At 39.4% G+C, this 20605-nt stretch overlaps 1 protein-coding gene across 4 annotated transcripts in view; it reads left to right on the forward strand.

The window, feature by feature from the left end:
• CUL2 (cullin 2) overlaps positions 1-20048 on the forward strand; it is a 99088-nt gene extending 79040 nt beyond the window's left edge. For all 4 annotated transcript variants that reach the window (XM_056134735.1, XM_056134732.1, XM_056134742.1 and 1 more), the window contains 12 exons: positions 1187-1311; positions 3305-3412; positions 4399-4458; positions 5416-5544; positions 5660-5746; positions 7249-7401; positions 7877-7954; positions 11506-11572; positions 15424-15626; positions 17310-17411; positions 18520-18636; positions 19465-20048. In XM_056134735.1, the coding sequence (XP_055990710.1) occupies positions 1187-1311; positions 3305-3412; positions 4399-4458; positions 5416-5544; positions 5660-5746; positions 7249-7401; positions 7877-7954; positions 11506-11572; positions 15424-15626; positions 17310-17411; positions 18520-18636; positions 19465-19596 (1361 nt within the window). In that variant the 3' untranslated portion in view covers positions 19597-20048. The remainder of the gene's footprint in view (positions 1-1186; positions 1312-3304; positions 3413-4398; positions 4459-5415; positions 5545-5659; positions 5747-7248; positions 7402-7876; positions 7955-11505; positions 11573-15423; positions 15627-17309; positions 17412-18519; positions 18637-19464) is intronic.
• Positions 20049-20605: the final 557 nt, after the last annotated feature.

A 20605-nucleotide genomic window follows, 5' to 3' on the forward strand; every position in this document is an offset into this window, starting at 1 on the left:
AAATATAAATTTCTTTGTATCAAAGAAATTAAGCATGAGCTGAGAGACAGCCCAAAAGACTGAGTGCATGCGTTATGGTGTCCAGGATTTGGTATCTAGCACGTCCGGCTGAGAGCAGTCCCCAAGCACTGACCATTGTGATCCAAACACAAAAAAAGAAAAAGAGATAAAGAAAAAAACCCAAGAAACCAAATATGTAAAAGACTTGCCTGTACTCGAAGTTCAGAAACAGGCATCACTTATCTGTGATTTAGAACAGTGGTCTTTGACCATTGACTGGTGGTAGTTCTACAAGTAAAAAAAGGTTGAAACCCACTGGTTTACTGCCTAGATTCCAACTATTGCTCTGTGGGCTGGTGTGCAGGAGAGGTGCTGGTTGGCAGATATCAAAAGGTTGAGGAACTCTGGGTTAGAGAAAGAGGAGCTGGGAAGAAGCATGAAGGACCCTTCTGCATGTGGGTGATATCTGTGTCCCACCTGGGTGTGTCTGCTTTGCTGTGTAATGGCACTTGGGATATTTCAGTAAGAGCTGCACTTTGATTTGGGGTACTTTGCCATGTGTATTGTTATACTTGAATAAGAAAGTTAAAAAAAATACATTGAAGCATTGTTTCAGTATAGTCAAATGTAGAGACAAAGATTTAATGTTGTTGCAGTTGGCAAGGGAGTTCCTTGCTATTAAAGAAGGACTCTAGGAAATTAAGCTTTGCCACATTAATCCGAGATTTAGGGACATTCACTACAGATACTCTTGCTTATATACAGGATTACTAATTGTAGTTAGTATCAGAACTTCAAAACAGATTTTCATGTGTTAAGTAAATTGTCCTCAGATCCAGTAATAGAGATTTAGTTGTAAAATGAGGAACATATATTAATATAAAAGAATCTTTAAGTTAAATTGTTGTGTGTAGTTGCATATACTATGTAAAATACACTATGACTTGTATAAAATGGACAATAGGTGGAATATTTGTTTTGTTTGAAAACGCATGAAATAATTTTCTTTGAAAAGATAATAAACAGCCATAATGCTGTTTTCCACGCAGAAGAGGAGTTGGTGGTCAGGAGAGAGGTATGGATGGTTTTCTCTGTATACTTGTGTCATTCTACATGTTGACCATAATGTATTAAAATATATTCTGATCTATTTGGAAATTGATAACTGAATTTCTTTTTTTCTCAGACATGGCAAATATGTATGTCTTACTTCGTGCTGTGTCCACTGGTTTATCTCATATGATTCAGGAGTTGCAAAATCATATCCATGATGAGGGCCTTAGAGCAACCAGTAATCTTACTCAGGAAAATGTAAGTTGTGGAAAGAACTGGGAATTTTTCCCTCTTGTTATAATTATCTTGGTTTTGTTGTTTGTTTTTATTTTACTGTATTATGGGATGAATGAAAAGTCCTATAGTGCCAACAAATGAAACATCTGTATTACAATATTTCAAACCTGGAGTTTACTCTACTCATTTTGGAATTAGTAAGTTATTACAAAAATTGCAGAATCAGAGCCTGGCTTGTTAATTTTATTAGTTATTTATTTTCCCTGAACTGTGTTCAAAAGACCCCTCCCCATGATTCTTGGCTAACCAGGAGTGTGTAAAGATTTCCCACGCCACCCTGGCCATGCATGGGGACCTCTCAGGCTCTTCCTGGTGATATTCGGGAGAGCTTGTAGTGCCAGGGATGGAACCAGGTTGGCTGCATGCAAGTTGTGCCTCTCTCTGGCCTGAGAGGCTGCTTCTTAACCCCACCAGTTTAATCGCCTAGCAGTTGTTCATTATTTTCTCACAGGAAAAATGTTTGTATTCCCAGACAATTGTGTTCTTGTGTAATTAGCATTAATATTTATGGGAGTACAAATAGTATCAATTGCTAATAATATATAGCTTACAAATTGCTTTTTTAATGTTTGCTTTCAATTTGGTAGCCCAGGAAGTAAATTCATTCTTTTTTTTAATTAAGAAAACGGGGAAAGAGGTGTGCAGTTTACCCTGCTGTACATAGGGGTCTCCTGGCAAAGCTCAAGAGTGCCAGGGATCAATCCTGGGCCTTGCGCTCACGAGAAAAGCTCTTCAGCCTGTTGAGCAATCTCTACAGCCTACCAGAATCGAAAAGAGATTGAAACAGTCCAGCTTAAATCCGCCTCTAACCCAGAGCATGTAACAGTGGCCTCATGTCCGTAATACCATCTTTCCTGCTAATCAAATGACTAACTTGCTACAAAGTGTTTTTCCCCATGAAAATGTATGTCTATCATCAGACCTCATTGAATCACTTTTCTATTACTAGTGATGCTTCAGATAAGGTATGCTCAGAACAATACTTACGAAGTTTGGTGATTTTGCTCATCATTCTAATGCAGCAATCTGTGTATGTCTATTCTTATTCAGAAGCATTAATACTATGCTGAACACTTAATTGTAGCTTTGTTAAGACAATGAGGTCTTACATTTTATGTCCTGCCACAGTTGTTTATAAACTTTCCACTTTTGGAGAACTGTATTACTTAGGGTTATGGTCAATTATTATTATTTATTATTATTATTATTTTTATTCAGGATTTTGAATAACACTGAACAGCAAAATTTTGAACATAGATGTTGTTAAGCTATAGGTAGGTAGAAATACAAGAGTGTTTCTGTAGTCAACACGAATAATTCTGATTGACTTAGTTGTATGTACTGTTTCTATCATCTCCTTGATGAGTGAGAACTCACTTTGCCCTATGGAGGTATTTTTTCCCTTTGAGTTGGGGGGAATTGTACTGCTTCGTTGACTCCAAGACCTCGTGTTTTCACATGTCTTCTTGAAACTGTCTCTCACTCCACCTTCACTCAGTGGTGCGGGATTAAACCTAGGCCTCATGCCTGTAGGACATGCACTGTACCCCTGAGACACATCCCCTGGGCCTGTAACTGCTTTTTCAACTCAACTTTTTATGACTTGAAGGCAGTTTTGATCTATAAAACTGTATGGGGTGATTGACTTTGTAGTTCAGACATTGTGTCTTGGTTACACTTAAGGGTATATTCCTAGAGTGTTTTAGCCAGTTCTTTTTGCAAAGCAATGACAGTCTGCGTTTCTGGTGTTGCTAATTCCAACAGCAAAATTTCAATGTTTTTTAAGATCTTAGCTACTGTTGTGTGTATGTGATGAATTATCTTGGGGAAAACTTTACTTTTAATTAAAAAACTCTTTAGTAAGCCAAATTTTACCGTTGGTTTTTTTTTTTTTCAAATTTTACCTTTGAATGTCTTAAAATATGATTTTATGCCTTGTATTTCATGTTTGTAGATGCCAACACTATTTGTGGAGTCGGTTTTGGAAGTCCACGGTAAATTTGTTCAGCTTATCAACACTGTTTTGAATAGTGACCAGCACTTTATGAGTGCGTTAGATAAGGTAACTTTTCAATGCGTATGTAATAAGCATATCTAGTAATCATTCTTTAGGCATTTTCAGAATTAGGACTTCTAATATAACCAACTAAAGGGTTAAATTAAATACTTGAATTGGGTGTTGGATTTCTTATAAATGTGTTGTATAAAGGAAATTGTTAGAACTAGTATCTTCTGAAAAAAACATGGAAAATAGTGATATACTTGAGTATTGTTTTTTTTTCCTCAGAATAAAACACATTGTTGTGTGTCTGAAAGGGAAGTACATATACCTTACAAACTGGAATTTTGGCATACTGTGAAGCAAAGGTCCCTAAACTTTGTCTGCTGCCCACTCTTCAGGGAAAAAAATTACTCAGGACTGGAATGATAGTACAGTGGGTAGGATGCTTGCCTTGCGTGCAGCCAACCCAGGTTCTATCTCCAGCACCTTGTATGGTCCCCTGAGCCCATTAAAAATAATTCCTGAGCATAGAGCCAGGAGTAAGCTCTGAGCACCTGGGCCTGGCTCCAAAAATAACCTCCCTCCCTCCCCCCCCCAAAATGAAAAAATCACTTCAGCATTCCCTCAGAAGTCTACCTTTTTAAAGCAAACAGTGCTGCCTCCAGTTGCACCCACATCTACCACAGCTCTGCCTCCCCGGCCCACACTGCCCTCTCCCCGCCCCAAATGTTCCAGGCTCCCTCATCACCCATACTTTTATTTTGGGAAAGACTGCTCTGAAATACTTGCTTTCATTACTATCCTAAGATGAAAGAAATGCACTCTTTATCTGTGTTTGGGTATTAGCAGTGAATCTTTTAGTTGAAATAGGATTTATAACTATTACATAATTATGAGGAATTAGAGACATTTGCTACATTAGCAAAGTGCACACCATGTTTTGTGTAGGGGCATTATATTTTGACTCGCAGATCATATTATATATTGAACCAGCTTCACTTTGACTTTATTCCTGGTGTTTGCTTACTGACTTGTTTTCTGTTTAGGCCCTTACATCAGTCGTAAATTACAGAGAACCCAAGTCTGTTTGCAAAGCACCTGAATTGGTAAGTTATAATGTTGAAAATAATCTTATGAAAAATTGAAATGTTTGATTTGTTTTATAGCTTTTAAATTTTTTCCAAAAAAAATGGCTGAAATAGTAAAAATGACTAACTATATTTTATACACTGTCACTTAAGGAATGCAGTAAACCGTATGCTATATAATTTTCTTTGGAAATAAGAAAGTCTGGAAAGGTTGCTCAGCTTCCTTTACTTACATTGCATTAGACTATCAATGCTTTATTTGTCCCAAAGTGTAAAATTTTTGACTTGTTTTATAGGTGTTCCCCCTCCCCCAAGCTCCCATTTGACACTAATTAGAGATCTATTTGGGGGCCACACCCAGGAGAGCTCAAGCTGGTCCTGGCGGTGCTTGGGGACTCTTTTGGTGCTGGATCAGACCCCAGCCTCCCGCTTCAAACTCTGGCCCCCTGACAAGTTTTTTGAGTTCTTCTTGAATGTTTGATTTTTAAAACATAAGCTTTATGAGCCATGGATCTCAGTGGCATAGCACTTCTCTTGCCTGTATGAGGCCCTTGTTTTAATCCCCAACACTGGGTGCGGGGGGAGGGGAGAAAGAAAGCAACAAGCACTAGACATGCTGTAGGATGACAAAGCTTTGAACACTTAATTTCAAAGTGTAGCTTTGTTAAGACAGTGAGGTCTTACATTTTTTGTCCCAGCACAGTTGTTTATAAACTTTCTACTTTTGGAGAAACTAGTATTTCTTGTATTTCACTCTTGTATTTCCATCTACGTGTACAGTAATGTTTGTGTCCAATGTTAATCAAAATCCTGAATAAAATTAATAATAATAAATAATACTGGGCATAACCATCTAAATAATAGTTCTCCAAAGTTCTGATCTCACTTTGTATTGTTGTCACCTTCCTTTAAGGAAGGTATGGTCATATAGAGAATGGGTTTTTTCATAAGATTTACTGTTGATTTCTATTTGAGCTTGCTAAGTACTGTGACAACTTGCTAAAGAAATCAGCAAAAGGTATGACCGAGAATGAAGTAGAAGACAAACTCACGAGCTTCATTACTGTATTCAAATATATCGACGATAAGGATGTTTTTCAAAAGGTAAGTAATGAATAAAATATTTTCTTTTATTCATCTTGTGATTTTTTTTAAGTCATTGGAAAGTCGTTTTAAACTTGTAAGTCATTTTAAACCTTAAAAATATTTTTTAATGCAGTTCTACGCAAGAATGCTGGCAAAACGTTTAATTCATGGGTTATCTATGTCTATGGATTCTGAAGAAGCCATGATCAATAAATTAAAGGTAACTCAAATCTTTAGTCCCATTTATACCCAATTTAGTCCCAATATTTAATAATATTGTCTAATTAAATAAATTATTAAATATTTAGCACACGTAATGATTTTTGTGCTAAATCACTCATTTTTGGTATGCAATAGACAATTTATTTCACATCATTTTTTGTTTACATGCTTATGAGATGAGCAGTAGCCAATTCATATTTATCCTGATTTGTTCAATAGCTTGAGGGCTGGAGTGATAGCACAGCGGTAGGGCATTTACCTTGCACGCATCTGGCCTGGCTGAACCAGGTTCAATTCTCCACCCCTCTCGGAGAGCCCCCGCAAGCTACCAAGAGTATCTCGTCCGCACGGCAAAGCCTGGCAAGCTACCCATGACGTATTCAATATGCCAAACACAGTAACAACAAAGTCTCCAGTGGAGACGTTACTGGGCCTGCTCGAGCAAATCGATGAACAATGGGAGGACAGTGCTACAGTGCAGTTCAATAGCTTATAATTTTCCTTTGAGGTAGTTACTGGTTATATGTGATTCCTTTTTAAAATACAAAAAAAAGAGAAAACCATTTAGTTCTTAGAAGTGCTGTTGACATAAAGCTTTTTCTATACCTGAGTCAGAGACCTACATTTTTTAAAAAATTTTTATTAGTGAAACACCATGAGGTACAGTTGTAGACTTACAAATTTTTGTGCTTAGGTTTCAGTTATACAATGATTAAGTACCCATCCCTCCACTGGTGCCCATTCCCCACCTCCAATGCTCCCAGCATCCCTCCCACCCACCCCCCATCCCACCCCACCCCTATGGCAGGGCATTCCCTTTTGTTCTCTCTCCTTTTGGGTGCTGTGGTTTGCAAAAGAGGCATTGAGTGGCTATCATGTTCGGTCTATAGTCTTATTTTCCGTATGCATCTCTCATCCTGGGAGGGTCCTCCCAACACCCTTTACTTGGTGCTCTCCTCTCTATCTGAGCTGCCTTCTCCCTCAGCATATGCAGCTGGCCTCCAAGCCATGGAGTGAACCTCCTGGAGACCTGCATTTTTTCACCGAAGATGATAGGGCTTTAAATAATTTCAAAGTAATAACTCTCTTTTTGCTACACAAAGGTAGCATTAAGAAATGTACTGAAATACCCTTTAAAAAGTTGACTACTGGCTCAAATATTTCCCGTTATCTTTCAGGGATATTTATTTGTATATCTTACCAGATATATATTATAGAGTGTTCTGTAATTTTGGCTTATTAAAAGGCTTATTTGTTAAAGGGACATTAGTTTCATAAACCAGAATTTTAGCAAATAATTTAGCTTACATTTAGAACAAAGTGTTTGAAAAGTTTTGAATATCAGCTTCTTTGCATTATGAATAATATAGAACTTTGGTGTAAGTATGCATTATACAAGCAGGGATTTTTTACTATATAGTTAGCAATAGCAACATGTTCTTATTAATCAATATTGTCTTATTTCTATTTCAACCATTTATTTCTGAAACTCTTTTCCAGCAAGCCTGTGGCTATGAGTTTACCAGCAAGCTACACCGGATGTATACAGATATGAGTGTCAGTGCTGATCTCAACAATAAATTCAACAATTTTATCAAAAACCAAGACACAGTAATAGATTTGGGAATTAGTTTTCAGATATATGTTCTACAGGTAAGATAGTACTTTGTTTTGGGCAAGTGCTACCCATTTTAGGTACTCTGGGTTTTGTTTGTTTGGGGGTTACAGCCAGCTGTGCTCAGGACTTACTCCTGACAGTGCTCAGGGGATCAGATAGGATGCTGGGAATTGAACCAGGTTTGACCATGTGCAAGGCAAGTGCCTCCTTACTTACTATACAATCTCTCTGGATAGAATATCTGAAATGAGGAGCCAAAGAAATATATTTCAGATATTCTGAAATGAGGAATTTATAAATGAATACCTGATTGAAATTATTTCAATCAGTAAATTTAGGTAGGTTCTAAAGTTTCTTTTTATGTTGGTTTGGAATGAAATGAGCTGTGGTGGATTTTATAAACTTCTTGAGGCTGCAAAAACAAGTGCTTTAGTTGTTCAGATTATTTGACATATAGACCTTCAAGTTCGACATTTGCTTAACTTTTTCATTTTGCTTTTTCCCTTTTAGGCTGGTGCATGGCCTCTTACCCAGGCTCCCTCATCGACATTTGCTATTCCCCAGGAATTGGAAAAAAGTGTACAGATGGTAAGTTTGCAGGAAATGTGGATCTAGGTATTGTCTAATTATTAAAACTTTTAAATTATGTTATGTCACTTTAAATGTTTTTTTTTTAATTTAAGTGCTCATGACCTTAAATTACGGCCTTAAATATTTAAAAATTATTGTTAGTCTGCCTTGTCAAAGAATGTAAATGATTGCAGTTAAGGATGTCATACAGTTCTTTACCAAAGAAGTTTTCTTTGGGGTACAGGGGTAGGGCATTTGCCTTGCACACTGCTAACCTGGATCAATCCCCATCACCAGTTATGGTCACCCAAGTCTGCCAAGAATGATCCCTGAGTGCAGAGCCAGGAGTAAACCCTGAATACCACTGGGTGTGGCCCCCAAACAAAAAAATAACAACCAGAAGGAAAAGGTGATATAAAAAGTGATTTTTTTTTTTTCTCCTTTTTGGGTCCACCTGGCAATGCTCAGTGGTTACTTCTGGCTCTGCACTCAGAAATAACCTCTGGCAGTGCTCTGGGGACCATATGGTATGTGGAGGATCAAACCTGGGTCAGCAGCATGCAAGGCAAATGCCTTACCCACTGTACTATCACTCTAGCCCTGAAGAGGTTTTCTTACTCTTAGTATTTCAATTATTGTTCTGTTTTTGTTGGTGATGGGGGGGGGGGGGCGGGGCGGCGGTCACATTTGTTCTGTTGCCATTGGTTATACTTGTCATTTGCAAACAAGAATCAGGTTTCTTTCTGACTTGATTTACAGCGGTAGGGCATTTGCCATGCACACGGCCGACTCGGCCAACCCGGGTTGGATTCCTCCGCCCCCTCAGAGAGCCCCACAAGCTACCGAGAGTATCTCGCCCACGCGGCAATGCCAAACACAGTAACAGCAAGGCTCAAAATGGAGACCTTACTGGGCCTGCTCGAGCAAATCGATGAACACTGGGAGGACAATGTTTGTTTTGTTTGTTTGTTATTATTAAGATTCCAGTAATATTGCTCCCTCCATTTGGATTTTCACTAGTGACCAGTAGAGGGAGTTTGACGTTATTTTTTTCCTTGTTAATCCAGCTTTCAATTTTATGAGAATGAACATCCATCTGTGTCCTTAATGTGTATATATATATCTTGTGTAAATTAGTTTATCTTGCCTTAGTGATTATATATTTTAGTCTTAGTCTTAAGTGTAGTTATTTATCAAAAATTGCTTGTATCTTACACATAATGTATGGAAATTATACTTTAGTGAAAAGTAAATGTTTAAGGGACCAAAGAGATAGTACAGAGGATTGCTTGCCTTTTAAATGTCTGACCCAGTCAGTCCCCGGTACCCCAGGTGGTCCCCTGAGCCCTGCTAGGAGTGATCCCCAGGCCTAGAACCAGGTATAAGCCCTGAGTGCCACAAGGTGCAGCACCCCAAACAGCAACAACAGCAGCAAAAGTTTACATTACAGTCCTTTTGTGCCTGGTTTACAAACTTGCTTAATAGTGAAGAAATGGCTAATACTGAAGAAATGTGGAGTGGTATGTGTGTGGATTATTTATCTATATAAACTTCTGTTGTTGTTGCTTTGGTCCTGGTTTTTGGACCACACCCAGCCATGCTCATGGACGGCTCCTGGCTTTGTGCTGGTAGAAGGTCACTCTTTCTTTTTTTTTTTTTTTTGCTTTTTGGGTCACACCTGGCGATGCACAGGGGTTACTCCTGGCTCTGCACTCAGGAGTCACTCCTGGCGGTGCTCAGGGGACCATATGGGATGCTGGGAATCGAACCTGGGTCGGCCGCGTGCAAGGCAAACGCCCTACCCGCTGTGCTATCTCTCCAGCCCCGAAGGTCACTCTTGATGGTGGTTGGGGAACTACGCAACGCCGGAGGGCAAACCTGAGCCTCCCACTGAGGTGTCGCTAAGTTCTCTCTCTGGCCTATCAGTGTATTCGTTGTGTTTGTTTTTGGTGTTGGGCCATACCTTGGCAATCTCAGGGGCTGTACCATCTCAGTGCTCGGAGTCTCTCCTGGTGGTGCTCTGGAGTGTCGGGGATCTGTTCTGGGGCTCCTGCATTCAAAGCTGGCAGCAGGCCTTTGGGCCATCTCCCAGGCCCTTAAATAGTGTATATTAATGCAGCTGGCTGTTAGAAGCAGATACGTTCATTAAATATTAATGTAAAATTTTTAAATTTTTGAGACATTTTGAATTCTAGTTAATGTTCAGATAGTGTTTGGAAGGTGCTATCCTTGAGCCGATATGACTGCTAAGCCTGACCTTTTTATCTGGGGAGTAGGGATGCATTCATACCCAGCAATGTTCAGGGGTTAGTCTTGGCTCTGCTCTGCACTCCTGGCAGTGCTCGGGTACCATATGGGATGCCAGGGATCAAACTCAGTTGGCCGTGTGCAAGGCAAACACCCTACCTGCTATAGTATCTCTCCAGCCCTGAGTGAAAAGTTGAACTAGATACATTTCTTACTAATGAACATTGATAGCACGATTATTAATTATACTGAAGGTTTTATATCTTGTCTTCTATTTATTTATTTTTGACTTTTTGGGTTATACCCGGCATTGCACAGGGGTTACTCCTGGCTCATGCACTCACGGCAGTGCTTGGGGAACAATATGGGATGCTGGGAATCGAACCCAGGTTGGCCGTGTACAAGGCAAACACCCTACCCACTGTGCTTTTGCTCCAGCCCCATAACTTGTCTTTTAATTCCAAATGAATTTATAGTACTTCATTTGGAGTTGAATCTTTGTCTTAATGACCTACTTTACTTAATGTGACTTATAATGGTGATATATTTTCTCTATAAAGATTACTAATTTGGTGGATTTTCTCAGAGAGGAGAAAGTTAAATCTCAGGAGAGGAAAACAATGCTTGAATTTCAGCTTCCAGGATAGGCAAAGTTGGAAAAGATGCTGAGAGAATTCACCGATTCTCTTAGCTGGCGAGTGTAAAACTTTTTGTTGTAAGGAGTGGGCATAGTTGGCTTAAAGATCAAATATTTTAAAAGGCTGCTGATTGCTTTTATTTAAATTCCTTTTGACTTTCCCCCTCTGAAGGAGCCCTTGTTCTCTCTTGAAAACATCTCTCTCTCTCTCTTTCTCTCCCCTGACACTTCTCTAAGTATATTTCTTTTAATAAAGCTCATTTGAATCACTAAAAAATTTTTTTTCTTTTCAAGTACAACGGTAAGGAAGGATTTTTTATTATTTGAGCCATATTAATAGAACGTTAAAATTAATTTTTATCATAATATAAAAAATATGAAGACAAATCTAAAGCCTTATATTATTGTTGGATTTAGAAGGGCTTTTTGGTTTTGGGCCACACCTGACTGTGCTCAGGGCTTACTCATGCCTCCAGTCTCAGGGATCACACTTGGTGGGCTCAGGAAACCGTATGTGGTGCTGAGGATAGAACCTGGGGTGGTCATGTATGAAGCAAGCTCTCTACCCATTGTACTATTGCTTTGGCTCCTGATTTTTTTCCCAGCCTTTTTTAATGTAATGTTAGATCAGTACATTGTGTTACAGTAGTTAAAAATAATTTGATTTATTTTTCTCTTTTTCCAGTTTGAATTATTTTACAGCCAACATTTCAGTGGAAGGAAACTTACATGGTTACATTATCTTTGTACAGGTAAATTGCATTTAATTATATCTAGTATAATGAAATTTATTGATACTATTTTAATTTAGGAGATCTGTGTATCAGCTTTTTTCATATCTACCATTTTGGTTACTTTATTATTTTTTTCATTTTTTATAATTCTATTTATTGAATAACCATGAGAGCAGTTACAAAGCTTTTGGATTTAAGTCTTGATCATACAATGAAACACCCGTACCTTCACCAGTGCCCATTGTCCACCCCCCAAAACCCCAGTATAACCCCATTTCACACCCTCCCCTTACCTGTGGGGCAGATGATTGCCGCATTACTCTCTTTCTACTTTGATCACATTCAATATTTTGACACCAGACCCACCATTATTATTTGTGATTTTACACTAGCACTCATATCTGCTGAAAAAGCAACATTAGACAATTTGTTTTCTATTGCTGGATAAAAATAACATGTGATGTCTCGTGGCTGCAGTAATGGCCGTGCAATTTTGAAATTCCAAAATGTTAACAGTTAAATTTGGAGGGATTTCTGCCAAAACCTGCTGGGTTCCAAGATTTGTTCCTGAGCCTCTGGGATCCTGGTCATTAAGCAGCTTGATTAGGAGCCAGAAAGACCATTCATGGGTGGCGACTCAGGGTTTCGTTGGGACAGGGAGGAAAGGGCGGCTCCACTCTCATCCTGTGAGGCCCCGCGTGTCTTGTCACTGAGGGCACAAATCTGACTGTCCAGTAACCTCTGGAAGATGGTAGCCACCAAGCCGCCTAGAGGGAGCAGGTGGAGGGATAGCACCCTTTCCCCCCTGGGGTGGCGTAGCAGCAGCAACCCAGTGTGAGGTCCAGACGCATTTTTGCCAAAAGCCGCTGGGTTTCAAGATTTGTTTCTGAGTCTCTGGGATCATGGCCGTTAAAGCAGCTTAATCAGGAGCGAGAGACACGTTCATGGGTGGCGACTCAGTGTCTTGTTGGGTTGGGGAGGAAAGGGTCAGCTCCACCCCATCCTGGGGTGTGTCTCATCGCTGCGGGCCCAAACCTGACTGTCCAGTGGCCCCTGGAAGATGGCAGCCCAGCAGGGGGAACAGGCCAAGGCACAAAACCTATTCCCACCTGGGGTGGCCCAGCGCCATTAACCTACTGCAGGGACTGGATGCATTTCTGCCAAAAAGCCACTGGGTTTTGCGATTTGTTTCTGAGTCTCTGGGATCATGGCCATTAAACGGCTTGATCAGGAGCCAGAGAGGCTGTTTGTGGGCGGCGACTAGGGGTCTCATTGGGATGGGGGGGAGGACCGGCTCCACACCCATCCCATGAGGCCCCACATGTCTTGTCACTGAGGGTTCAAACCTGGCTGTCCAGTGGCCTCTGGTGGATGGTGGCCACCGAGCCGCCAAGGGGGAACAGGCGGAGAGACAGCACCCTTTCCCTCCTGGGGTTTCCCAGCGACAGTAACCTACTGCGTGGTCCAGATGCATTTCTGCCAGAAGCCACTGGGTTTCGAGATTTGTTTCTGAGTCTCTGGAATCATGGCTGTTAAGCAGCTTGATCAGGAGCCATAGAGGCCATTTGTGGGCGGCAACTCGCTGTCTTGTTGGGATGGCAAGGAAAGGGCCGGCTCCACCCCCATCTTGTGAGGCCCTGCGTGTCTTGTCACTGCGGGCCCAAACCTGACAGTCCAGTGGCCTCTGGAGAATGGTGGCTACCGGGCCGCCAGGGGGAACAGGCCAAGGCACAAAACTGATTCCTACCTTGGGTGGCCCAGCGCCGGTAACCCACTGCAGGGACTGGACACATTTCTGCCAAAGGCTGTTGTGTTTCAAGATTTGTTTCTGAGTCTCTGGGATCATGACCATTAAGCAGTTCGATCAGGAACCAGAGAGGCCATACTTCTAATTATATAGCTGAGCCGGAGGTAGTTGTGGGTGTGTCTCCCACATACTTAATTTTTGGCCGTTTGCTTTCTTGGTAAACTTTGCCCCAAGTTTTTGGGATCTGGCCAAAGGCACAGCAGCAATTTTGGGGTATCTGGAATTCTCAAGGCGCCATCAGGCTGCTGATGCATTTGCCTTACCAAGTACAGATTGACCTGCTGGCGGCACCATACCCCTGACCATTTTGGTTACTTTAAAAGCAATAAAATTTCTTTTTTCTCTTTCATTCCCCCTTTGTTTAAACATCATGGTTTACAAAGTTGTCCATGATACATTTGTTATAGGCATTCAATATTCCAACACCAATCCCACCGCCAGTGTGACCTTCCCTTCACCATTGTTCATTTTCCCAACCACCCCAAGCCTGCCCCCTTAGCAGTCACAAAAAAATTATTTCATATTGCTTGTTACAAGTAAATGGCTGGTGAAATTATCAAAAAATCCTATTTCTGAAGTAAATCAGTAAAAATTGTTAGGAAATAAGAATATCAATGAAAGTTGTTACATCTTATCATGGATTATTAAGTCCTTTTCTGAGGGTTTGCTAAGCTCTTTGTTGCCAGTTGAACCTTCTGTGTTATTGGTTTGATGTGACAGTGATCCTGAGAAAGAAAAAGGTAAAACACCCATTGGAGTGATGACGCCAACCTTAGGTAGGATTACTCTAAGACAGGAAATTGATGAAAAGATGTAAGTACAGAACCGGGAAATTGTTACCCTGCTGTATATTAAAGTGTATTTATTGCAAGCAACAAGTTACAGGAATGCAGCCTCTGGGAAATACAGCTTTCTTAAGTAAAAATAATAAAGCTTAAAAGCAAATCTCATGGTGACTTAGTTTATGATCCATTAACTCTTCAGTATGCTGTGTATGTTTACATTTCTTTAAATTGGTCTACAGGTTGCTTTTATGCTGCAGCTACCTGTGGTTTTGGTTTGGGGAGGGCATAGTGGGAAGGAAGAGAAAGAAAATAACACTAAACTCGAATGCTTTACAAGTTTTGGTGACTTGCACTAACTTTTTGAGGGTTTGTTAATGCAAACGATTGGCCTTTTTTTTTTTTTTAAGTGAAGCAAGATCGGTTTTATTGAACAGAAACTTCCTTAGAAAGATGTGAGAGGGGCGAAAAGGAATACTTGTTTGAGAGATCACGAGCTCGAAGAGCAAGCAGAGACGTCGAGACACGCAAGGGCGGTGCTGTGTTGGAGAGAGCAGGGACTTGAGGGGGCAAGCCTGATTATACTTGTGCTACACGTTTCTCTCTGGACTCTCTCCCAGGGATGTTTCAGCACTGTAGTATGCGGACATGGGCTGTACCATAATAGCTCTGATGATGTCTTGAACATTTTTCTTTTTTCTATCAGCTATTTTTAAAAAATGGGAGTGTCTCTTTTTTGATCCATTTGTTTGTGAAGATTAGTGGGCTGAGGTATTGTTCACATACTGTTCAGTTTTGGCAGAGACTACAGTGAAGCCACGGAGAAGTATTTTCTGTGTACTTAGAGATGCTCGTTGTGCTCAAACTCTCATAGGACAGACCAGATCCCCGTAGATCCAGTTGCACTATAGCTAGCCACATTCTTCTGGTGCTTTGGTCCTCCTGATGCTCCCTTTGCCTTTATGTTTTACTTTCCTCTGCTTAAATTTTAGCCTTCATATGGATATTTAGAGATATTGTTTAAACCTGCTTGTCAAGATAGAGTTGCTTAACTGTGATTTTATGTTATATGCTCAACTGAAAATTTTCTCCCTGGCTCCTAACAAAATGATAACATTTGTAACAAGAATGTAGCAAGGCTTCACTTGCTACAATTATTACTTACTTGGTTTACTCTTTCAGGAGAAAAAAATAATACCTGAAATAATTATTCCTCAAGAATTTGATTTGATGTTTCTTTAACTGATGAATTCGAAGTTACAATTTTGTTTTTATTGCAGGTGAAGTTAAAATGAATTATTTGGGCAAACCATATGTAGCCATGGTTACAACGTACCAAATGGCAGTTCTCCTTGCCTTTAACAACAGTGAAACTGTCAGTTATAAAGAGCTTCAAGACAGCACTCAGATGAATGAAAAGGAGCTGACAAAAACGATCAAATCATTACTTGATGTGAAAATGATTAACCATGATTCAGAAAAGGTAACGTTTTTTCAAGAAATTTAAGCATAAAAGTTAAACCTTTGGATCAGGAATATTTAGCTCAGTGGTAGGGCACTTGCATATGAGTGGCATAGCCCATCCCCCCCAAAAAATCAAGACTTTTTCACAGAATATTTGCACTTTTAAAAGGCTGTGATTGTTCATGCCCTTTGTATTTGGTAAAGCTCTAGAATAAATTACATTACTACACACTGAGAATATCTATGAGCTTGAGTCTGAGAATGCTGTGTATACTTGTCTGTAATGAGAATTGCAAGCCAAGTGTATATTCCTCTTAGTCATTGTAACTTTGTTGTTGTATATTCTATATTAGAAAATATCAAATGTGGGCAAATCTGTTGGAAATTATTATGTTTGTAAGTAAAACTAATGATTAATAGGGCTTTGTTTTTATTTTGATTAAATGTCCGAAACTTATTTTTCTCACCATTTAATTTTGGCATCTCTAAATTTGCATTTCATTATCTATTATTGAACAGCATAACTGGCATTTTTATGCTGAAATCAGACTTTTTTCAGTTTTAAGAAAAGAGAAATTACTAGTTTTGGGGACTTCTGGATTGTAAGAAGTATTACATTTTAAATAATAGTTAATCTTAAGTTTGTTTTTAAGCTTAGCCAAGTGCTTTGAAAGTTATATTTATAAAATGTTTTATTTTTATTGTCCGTAAGTATTAGAAATAAACTGTTTGCATGTTTGAGTTTATTCATGAATTTGAAAATAGATTTCTTAGGTTATTATTAAGAGGGAACCCTCATGACATACGTGTTTTAATCCTGCTGTTGTAGAAATTTCATTATATGATTAACCTGATAGAAAAACCATTAATCTAAAAAATGGCTTATTTCTGGCAGTGAATAAAGCTTGTTTCTGGCAAGTGTAAATCGCTTGTTTCTGGCAGTGAATAAAGCATGAATTCAGAAGCGAGCTGTCAGAATCACCCCAGCTTCAAGGAGCAGTGACACTTGGTGCCATTGGAAGCAACTTCTTGCTTATTAGGCTGTCTTCCCTCCCCTCCCCTCCTCTCCTTGTTTTTGGGCCACACCCGCAGAGCTTAGCACTTATTCCTGATTCTGAGTCAGGGGTCACTCCTGGCAGGCTTGGAGGTTCCTGTCACCATCTGGGGTACCTGGGGTTGAACCTCGGTTAGCCACATTCAGGCAGGTGCCCTGCTAGCCGTACTATCTCTCTGGACCCTACCTATTTCTTACTGCTGTTTTGTCATTGCAGTATTATGCAGAACAATTTGGAGTTGACATTTTCAAAATACGGTATTGAAAAACTGTGAACTTTGTTTTTTTTTTCCACCAAGATTAGCATGTAGAATTTTTTTGAAGCCAATAAGCCTGACTCCTTTGTTTTATGCAAGAGTTGGGCAAAAATATATACATATATAATAATTTTAAAGGTGGATACAAAGTTGATGTTTTTAAAATAATTCTACAGGAATATTTGCTGAAATTCTATCAAAAGTAAAACTAGGAAACTGTTGGGTTTTTTTGCCTCTTTACCAGAAGGCACGTTTTTTCCCCCCTTAAGTTAAATACTTCTTACAGTCTAAAGATTGCAAGAATCCTAATCATGTGCTTGCTAATTTAGTTTATTGCAGATTTATTTAATGATTTATTTCTTCTGAATGCAAATGAATTATTTTCTCATAGGAAGACATCGATGGAGAATCTTCATTTTCATTAAATATGAACTTCAGCAGTAAAAGAACAAAATTCAAAATTACCACATCAATGCAGAAAGATACACCACAGGTAAGTGCTTTTTCTTTCTTTCTTTGTTCTCTTTGTTCTGGGGATGGCCAGGGCGCCTCTCTCTTGGCTGGAAAGACGCCCTTTGTTGTGGTATCGAGGACTGAACTTGCAGCCTTGTGCCTGCCAGGCAGGCCTTCTGCCAGCTAGCTCCAGACCCAGTGAATGCTTTTTGTTTTTCAAGATTTACTTATTTTTAATCTTTTTTTGCTTGAGCAGGCCCAGTAATGTCTCCATTGTGAGATTTGTTGTTACTGTATTTGGCATGTCGAATATGTCATAGGTAGCTTGCCAGGCTTTGCAGTGCGGGCGAGATACTCTTGGTAGCTTGCCGGGCTCTCTGAGAGGGGCAGAGGAACCGAACTCCGTTTGGCCGGGTGCAAGGTAAACGTCCTACCTGCTGTGCTGAGCAGTAGCACAGTGGGTAGGGTGTTTGCCTTGCATGAAGCTGACCTGGTTGACCAGAGTTCGATATCTCTGCCCTCTCAGAGAGCCTCGCAAGCTACCGAGAGTATCTCGCCCGCACCACAAAGCCTGGCAAGCTACCCATGATGTATTCAATATGCCAAACATAGTAACAACAAGTGTCACAATGTTACTGGGCCTGCTCCAGAAAAAATCGATGAACAACACGGAGGACAGTGACAGTGACAGTTTTAATCTTTTGGTTTGGGGCTACACTCAGCGATGCTCAAGGCTTAACTCCTGGCTCTCTGGTGAGGGATCACTCTAAGAACAAACCCATATTGCCCCGTGTGGCAAGCGCCCTATCTGCGATACCATCACCGCAGCCCAGTATGTGCTTTTCAATGGCATTTCTTTGGGAAATATTTAAGTGTTAGACTTTGCAGTTGATAGTATTGAGATAATGTAAAATCACTGTATGTTAAAATTAATATTATAGTTTATTATTTTTAGCTTCATTTGCATTTCATGTGTTTTTACTGAATTTCTGACATCTGGCAGCATTTAATTGTACCTACATAGTAACTATATAGTTTGATGTTCATCGTTGATTGGAAATTATTACCTACTAATAAATGAATTCAGATTAAGTGCAATGGTTTCATGTTACTTTTGTTCTATTTCTACCTGACCCCTGGTAAAACAGGAAATGGAACAAACTCGAAGTGCTGTAGATGAGGACCGGAAAATGTATCTTCAAGCTGCTATAGTTCGTATCATGAAAGCACGGAAAGTACTTCGGCATAATGCCCTTATTCAAGAGGTAAAGCAGGGGAAGTAGCCTCAAAATTTCTTGGGTAGCAGACATTATTAGGGTGTGGTTCATTGTAAAAGATAGCACAAAAATAATGAATTCTCAAATAGCAGCAAGAATATTCATTCCCTGAATCCAAGTGTGCCCCATCTGGTGAGTCTGTGCCGATTTTTGGAGATGTTAGACAGAGAAGCACCAGGTGTGCTTCCTGCCCTCGAGGATTTCACAGACTAACTGGGAAGAAGTCCTTGATTGAAACACTGTGCAGGTGAATGTTAGATTGTATTACATGCATTGAAAAAGAGAATGTGAAACTGTGAGAGTGGTATGAAAGACTTGACCTTAGACATGTTAGGGAAAGATTTCTCAAAGTATTACCTCAGATAATATGAACTCAAAGTTGAGTGAGGATTAAATGGAAACTTGGGGATGTTTATGAGAATTTATATGGATTAATTTGTTGGTAGTCTTTAGTTATTGGTGAATGTTGACTTTTAACGTGCCCAGGTCCTTCATGTTAATCAATTACAATGAAAATAATAGGCTTTTTATTTATTTTGCATAGAAGTTAATTATTGTTGATCTTGCCAGTTGATGCAGTTGTTCCCTCTCTTCTTGTACACAGTCCCTTGAGTTAAAAAAAATTCATATTCTTTATGGCAATACCTTGATATATTTGTCTCCCTATCTATGATTTAATTCAGTTCAAGTTCATTTCCTATGTGAATGTAGTTTATGAAACTGCAATAAGTGAGACTCTTTGTGGTGCTCACAGTTGAAGGGAAGTACCGTGGCTGGCCGATTTGCCGTGGTCTGATATTCGTGTCTCATTCACAGGTGATCAGCCAGTCCCGAGCTCGGTTTAACCCTAGTATCAGCATGATTAAGAAGTGTATTGAAGTTCTGATAGACAAACAGTACATTGAACGCAGCCAAGCATCAGCAGATGAATACAGTTACGTAGCGTGATGTTGCTCTCCTCCAGTATGGGTATGAGAAGATCATTGCCATCACCATTTGGTGTGTTCCTGTGGGAAAAAGCAGGCCTGTGCCTCCATAATTTGGTCATTTGGCAGCCCCTGTTTTTCTGCTGTTTACAACATCACCAGTGCCACGTCATGAGCGTCAGAGAAAATGCCTAGAGATATTTCAAGCTCATGTCATTATGACATTTCTCAAAACTTTATTAAAAGAATGAGTGAAGTATTGCTGAAATGTGGAAATTTGGTTGGGTACCATGCTTTTTCTCCCCTTCACGTTTGCAGTTGATGTGTTTTTTTTTTTTAAATGTATCTTAAAGGACATAAAAATCTTAAATATTGTAATATGACAGATAACCTAATAATTGTATCTACATTAAAATGACAAACATGATATTGCTGCTTGTCAAATAAAAAAAAATAAAGAAATAGAATGCCGTTTTTATGTGGACGATCACACAAAATAATATATATCTATATATATAAATGTTCATCAAAGCAGTTAATGCAGTTCTGGTTGCATTTTTATCTGGTTGAATTTACTTGTACTCCTGTTTCAATTCTACATGAAAAAGTCTTATTCTTGGATGCATAAAATACATTTAGCATAATGAATTTTTATAGATTAGTACTACTGAATTGGATATGAGTGCTTTAAAAATTCAAGATTTCAATTCTATCAAATTTCTGGCCAGGTGCTGTTCTACAGGAAGAATGAGACTGTGGTGTTCATAAAGCATAATTGCATAATTTCTTGTGTTTTTTTTTTTTTCCTGAGTGCGGGGATTGAACCCAGTTTTATGCATGCAAGAAAGGCATGCATTTTACTATTGAGCCACATCCCTGGCCTCTTAATATATAACTCCAATAGAAAAAGGTATCTCAGGGCTATTGCCTTTGTTTTTTTCTTTGAGTTTCAGATCTTATGATACCAGTACATTCCTTATACCCCTCTCATATTTCAATACAAAATTCACTCAGAGGTCGAAGATGAGATT

The sequence above is a fragment of the Sorex fumeus genome, unplaced genomic scaffold, assembly GCF_029834395.1.
Source record: "Sorex fumeus unplaced genomic scaffold, SorFum_2.1 ptg000007l, whole genome shotgun sequence".
Taxonomy (NCBI): domain Eukaryota; kingdom Metazoa; phylum Chordata; class Mammalia; order Eulipotyphla; family Soricidae; genus Sorex; species Sorex fumeus.